The 6,154-nt window shown below is 43.4% G+C and overlaps 1 protein-coding gene across 5 annotated transcripts in view; it reads left to right on the top strand.

Annotated features, from left to right (window-relative positions):
• Kiaa1549l (KIAA1549 like) overlaps window positions 1–6,154 on the top strand; it is a 274,999-nt gene that overhangs the window by 166,159 nt on the left and 102,686 nt on the right. For all 5 annotated transcript variants that reach the window (XM_029536392.1, XM_021192931.2, XM_029536391.1 and 2 more), the window contains 2 exons: window positions 323–542; window positions 1,290–1,423. In XM_029536392.1, coding sequence (XP_029392252.1) covers window positions 323–542; window positions 1,290–1,423 — 354 coding nt within the window. The remainder of the gene's footprint in view (window positions 1–322; window positions 543–1,289; window positions 1,424–6,154) is intronic.

The following is a 6,154-nucleotide window of genomic DNA, read 5'->3' as shown; positions in this document are numbered from 1 at the left end:
CCCCCCTACAAATCCTTCCCTAATTTACTCTCCTGTCCAGCTATCTCATCACATTATTGACCAATCAGAGGTGATGGAAAACAATCTTCACATAGAAATCAGCATCTGAATGAATGCACAGTCCCCCAACATGAGTTTTATTTTCTTGTGTTGTGATACTTTGGAACTCATACGTGCACCTCATGGGGTCGTTAGGATATTTGAGCAATGGGAACGTCTAGTCTTCCTAAGTAACAGCTGTGGCTCTGAGAACACAGAGAAGAACCTAAAATACGGTGGAAATAAATGAGTTCTGGGGGGGGGGTGTCCATTTGTTTTGTAGGTGGACATTCTGGAATATTCTCATAATGTCACAGTTGGCTATTATGCTACCAGAGGGAGGCTGGTGTATTTGCCGGCTGTGGTGATGGACGTGCTGGGCGTGTATGGAGTCAGCAATGTCACTGCCGATCTGAAGCAGCACACTCCCAACTTACAGTCTGTGGCGGTGCTGGCCTCCCCGTGGAAGCCCCCGCCTGCAGGCGCCTTCCAGCTGAAGACAGGCAAGTCACCCAAAGGAAAAGGTCCCCTCATTCCAGGACCAGACAAGCAGACCTCTGCTGGTGGCTTCTCCATTTCTGTAGTCCTTACACCTTCAAACTCCCTATTCATCAGAGGTCCAAGCCTCCTGCCTGACGGCTGTAATCCTAGCTTTCATAGATACGTTCCCCATAGAGGCTTTTCTTCCCAGTCCACATGCTTAGTGTATCACAGCACAGAACACCATGCCCCCCATGTCCTATCAGTGGCTACTACTAAGATTTGAGTGCCTGTGAAACCTATAGTCAGGTCTTGGTTGTTATTGAAGGGGTCTCCCAACAAAGGCTTTGACATCTTTCTCTCAATTCCCCTTGTGATTTCTGACTTGCAAAGTTTGTAAACCACAAGAGTGGAGAATCCACTGCAATGGGAACTGTCAGCTTAGTGATGGAGGACAATTGATGGTCACCATCTACAGAAATAGATGGCACTGTCATCTTTGAGCAGATGTCTGCAAAGTCTCATGGGATAAAGTCATGATATCCTGTGTGCTGGGGAGAGCCTTGGGTTCAACCATGCCTTTAATTCTTTTGTGTAATAAATTATCTTAAGGGGCACTTTCAAAGTATAATTAAAGCTTGTCTGGTCTTTCTGTTTACTTGCCTAATTTCTGTCACCCAAAAATCATGCTGTTTTTTATATTGGCTGCTATTAAATTTGAAGAACTAAGAGAGCGCATTGGCAAGTGCTGACCCATGGTTCTTCTTCAGTGCTGCAGTTTGTAAGCCAGTCGGACAACATCCAGTCCTGCAGGTTTGCCCAGACAATGGAGCAGAGGCTGCAGAAGGCATTCCAGGATGCAGAGAGGAAGGTCCTCAGCACCAGGAGCAACCTGACAGTTCAGGTAGGGAGCAGGGGCATCAGGCTGCAAGTGCAGACAGCCATAGTGCATATATTGGCCAGAAATGAGATGGGTCCCCACCATCTAAACTGTCATATGCAAATGTAACATTTGGGCAGGTGACATAGATAGTCGTGGCATTGGCGAGGGTGGCTGAGATCTAGCTATGGCAGGTAGCATTCCATGTCACTATGCATCTACTACAATTCAGGGATGAATATTTGGTTTTTATATGTAATACTTCCTCCAGTCTTTCTAATTAAGCCTGAGTATTCCTTATAAGAAGGATCAGTGTGTGTGTGTGTGTGTGTGTGTGTGTGTGTGTGTGTGTGTGTGTGTGTAGCACATGCTATAGTGCAAATATGGAGTTCAGAGGATAGAGAATGAGCTCTCTCCTTCCAACATGTGGGTTCCAGCAACCAAGCTCAGGCTGCCAGGCTTGGTGGCAGGCCCCTTCATCTGCTGAGTCATCTTGGGGCCTGTGGATTGATTTTAAATCGCCAACTCCATTGTGATTTTCTGTGATTAACTGTTGTGTGGTTTTCATTAGGCTAGTTCCAAATTTCAACACAAAAATAATGATCATCACATGCAAACAGAATCACCCATGAAAGACACCCACGCCTTTTATAGTGTGGGCTCACTCTCAGCTCAGTATTTGACAAATATTCTTCTGTGTAATGATCAGACATCCTCTGAGGTGTCATCTCCATCTTGTTCAGGCAAGAATTGAGGGAAGAATTATGACACTCCCAGGTCACGTGGTTGGGAAAGGATGAAGCAAAGATGTGAGCACAAACTCTGTGTTCTCATCTACCATACTGTACCAGCATTAACACAGTGTAGAAAGGGTGTCCCTGAGCCCTTGGCAAGTATGCAAAACTTTCCCAGGGAAATCCATCTCTTGGCTAACAGTGTGAACACCATCAAAAGCCTTTCTCAGACACATTTGTGTGTGTGTGTGTGTGTGTGTGTGTGTGTGTGTGTGTGGTTAAGATCTCAGTAAGGACAGACACTTCTTAATAATATTCATCCAGCCCCCAGATTCTCTAATTAATGCCACTACTCTGTGTCTGTTTTGACTGCTGAACTCTAAAGCCTTTGCAGTTAGACCGGGGGCTTTTGAATCTGACATTTAGCATAAGTAAATTATCAGCAAAGCCAATACATGTGGCAAGCACATAATCTAATTCGCAGGAGCAGCTTTCCTTGTCCCTGCTCAGGCAAAGTAGATGGGGAGGATATCAGTATGACTCGGCGGCTAGGATCTCAAGACTTGGTTCTTATTAGTCTAAGATCTAACAGTGTGTCACAGATTTAAGATTCATGTAAACAGTGTGACTCAGCTCTTGTGGGAAATCGCTTTCTTCAGAGTTGAAGCTCTGGTCTTGGCAGGTATGTGAACCTAGGTGGTGACTGGTGCAGAATACACTTTAAGAGATTTCTTGAGTGCATGCTGTTTATTAGATGCTGGGAGTTCAGACACAAAGATAAATAAGTTGCCCTTGGCCTTCAGCCTGTTTTGAGCTGGTTATGGGTCATTAGATGAAATGTAAGGAACAAAGCTTCCTTAGAAAAGACTAGAACAGGTGACTTGACCATTGCACCTAACTAGATTTAAAATGCTCTCCAACATGTTGGGAGCCTTCAGAATTAATGGAATGAATTATTTTATCAATTCCATTTCACGATTGGCCTTGGCCATTGTGAAGTAATGTCACTGGATTTAACATTCCTTTCTTGGTCCCTATACTGTCACAGATAACTTCACATTAACCATCTTCCTGGGATCATGATACTATGACTTCCAAATTGATGTTTTTGGAACACTTTTACATTTCATTATATCAAATACAATTTGTATGGTGCTTTGAATACTCTGTGGAATAAAAGGGTGTAAATAGAAGAGTCATTGGAAAAGTGACTTTTAAAAAAGCCCATAGCATTAGGGGCTAGCTTATAGTTGACTCCATGAAGGTTGTAACAGAATCCAAACTATGAGAAATAAGCACAAAGAGGCTGTACTGGCCTCCCTCCACTGAGAAGGTCACAGCTTATTGGCTGGAGACACACCTGGATCCAGCAGCATCAACATTGTCTTCAGGAAGTTCTCTGTTCATCTTTTGGCTTGACTTTCTCCAGACCCCTTCCTCTTCTTCCTTCTCCTTTTAAGATTTATTTGTTTCTATTTTACTGCATGTATACTTTGTCTACTGTATGTATGTCTGTGTATCACATGCATAAAGTGCCCGTGGAGACCAGACAACGTTCTCTGATCTTCTACGATTTGGGTACAGGTGGCCGAAAGATGCCATATGGGTGCTTGGGAAACGAACCCAGGTTATCTGGAAGACCGGCAAGTGCTCTTCACTACCGAGTTGTCTCTCCAACCTCTGCACACCTCTTACCTGTGCTGAGTGATCCTTGGTGCTTCTGGATTTGTTTTATTCTTGTTGCTGATGGTCTTATGAAACCCAAGAGCCTTTAAAATTTTTATTTTTTTTGTTTGTTTGTTTATTGGTGTCTTCACGGTGCAGTCCCACCAGTGGGACTGGCTCTCACTGGCCACTTCTGGATTGGTAACTGTGGCCAAGGAGATGAGATATCCTGGTCAACATGGTCTGGCACAGATGCCCACTCGTGAAACATGACGAGGGGCAGCTGTACCCAAAGCCCATGGACAAAATGGAGAAGGGAGGTGACTTCCTAGGGACCATGGTGCTACTGTCATAGAAGGAGAAAGATGGTGGCAATGAACTATGGTCTAATGAGCTAATGAATCAGAATGAGAGCGTGAAGAGATGAGGTGAGAGGTTTTATAGAAAGGTGTGACCGAGTTTACTACAGAAGATACGAAGGCATGGGAACGGAGCTGTGTTTAGTGCTTGAAAGATCTTAAGCTATAAAGAGCTCAATATTCCCCAATGGGAATTGTGGATTGAATCTGATATTTAACTAAAATCCCATTCTAGAGTCAGAGACAGGAGGATTGCTGTAAATGCAAGGGCAGTGTTGCTTGTATAGCAAGTTCAAGACCAGCCAAGGTACATAGTCCTGTCTCAGAAAACCAAGAAGGGAGGGGCAGGGACTAGAGAGAATGCTTGCTGCTCTTACAGAAGACCTAAGTTCAGTTCCCAGTGCCCACAACTGGCAGCTCACAGCCACCTGGAACTCCTGCTCCAGGGGTTCTGATGCACCGTTCTGACCTCTGTGGCACCTGTATATACTGCTACACACACACACACACACACACACACACACACACACACACACACACACACACCTTTTAATAAAGATTTTCAAAACCAAGAAATCTATCCTGAAGTTCAAATAGAGCCCCCAAATACCTTGAACAACAAAAGCAATCTTGACAAGAATGAATTTTGTGTCACACTTTCTTGTGTACAGCTAGAGGCATGTGAGATGGATAGCCACTGTGGAAAACAGGACTATGGTTCCTGAGCAATGGAAACATACAGTTATAATGTCACCCAGCAGTTCCATGTCCCTCTGCATATCAAAAAGAATGGAAAATGGGAACTAGGAACAAAATAGGTATCTGTACCATGGTCAGGATGGCCAAAAGCAAACCACGTGCCTATCAATGGGTGCATGAAAACATATGTGTATGTCTACACATGTGGCAGAGTGTTGTTAAGCCTTCAAACAGGAAGGCCATCCTGGTGCCTACTGCAGCAGGGTGGCATTGAAGTCATTGTGCTAAGTGAAGTAAGCCAGTCACAGAAGGGAAACTATAGAAGGATTTCTTATCTGCCAGATACCCAGAGTTGTAGAACAGTGATCTTAGGTACAAGAGCAACCTAGGAATAAAAGGACAGAGAAGCTGGGGGTTGTTCAATGGGTAACAGTTGGGGGCAGTTAGAGAGTTCTAAAGATGGGTATTACTGATCGTTTGCAAAGAATGCAAATCTACTTAATGCTGATGAAATATGTGCTTAAAATGATTAAAATATTAAATTATGTGATCATATATTTATATGTATATAAAACAACAAAAAGGTATAACTTACCTGATTAAATATAGGATATATTATGTATTATGTAGATAATTTTATATATGCACACATGCATATATATGCATACATACATATTTATTTATATATTACCAGCTTTATGGGTTCCTTGATAGTCTAGGGAGATTTAGTGCTATTAAGAGGTGACAAGTATTCATAAAATATTCACAATAGAGATAAAGATTAAAAGGTCTTACTAAGATTTATTTTTATTATTTATTTATGTGGTGCGTATATGTGTGTACATGTTTGTGTGTATGTGCATGTGGGTACCCTAGAAACCCAGAAGAGGGCACTGAATTCTCTGAGACAAGAGTTACAGGTGGTTGTGAGCCACCTGGTCTGGGTGCTGAGGGTCAAACTCGGGTCCTCTGAATGAGCAGCAAGTGCCTTTAGCTCCTAACCACTGAGCCATCTCTCTAGTCCCTAGTGAACTCTTTTGAATTGTCAGAAAGAACTCTTCTTCTAAGCACTTGGGACAGAGGTCTGAATACCTGTGGCCAAAACACATTCCAGAACTACTTTCTGGAGGAGAATAAGAGCTGGGTTGCCATTAATCAAGGGACTGTGGCTCTTGGTTGGAGAATTGAGAGACAACTGCCTCATGTGGTGACAGTAGACAGCGAAGTGGAGAAGCTGCTCTGAGCAGCTTTCCCAACGTCAGGACTTAGCAGAGCTTCAGAGATGATGTCTCAATAAG

This window comes from Mus pahari, chromosome 3 (assembly GCF_900095145.1).
Source record: "Mus pahari chromosome 3, PAHARI_EIJ_v1.1, whole genome shotgun sequence".
Taxonomy (NCBI): Eukaryota; Metazoa; Chordata; class Mammalia; order Rodentia; family Muridae; genus Mus; species Mus pahari.
The sequence above is the reverse complement of the archived record's forward strand: the minus strand, read 5'-3'. Positions and strand labels throughout refer to the sequence as shown.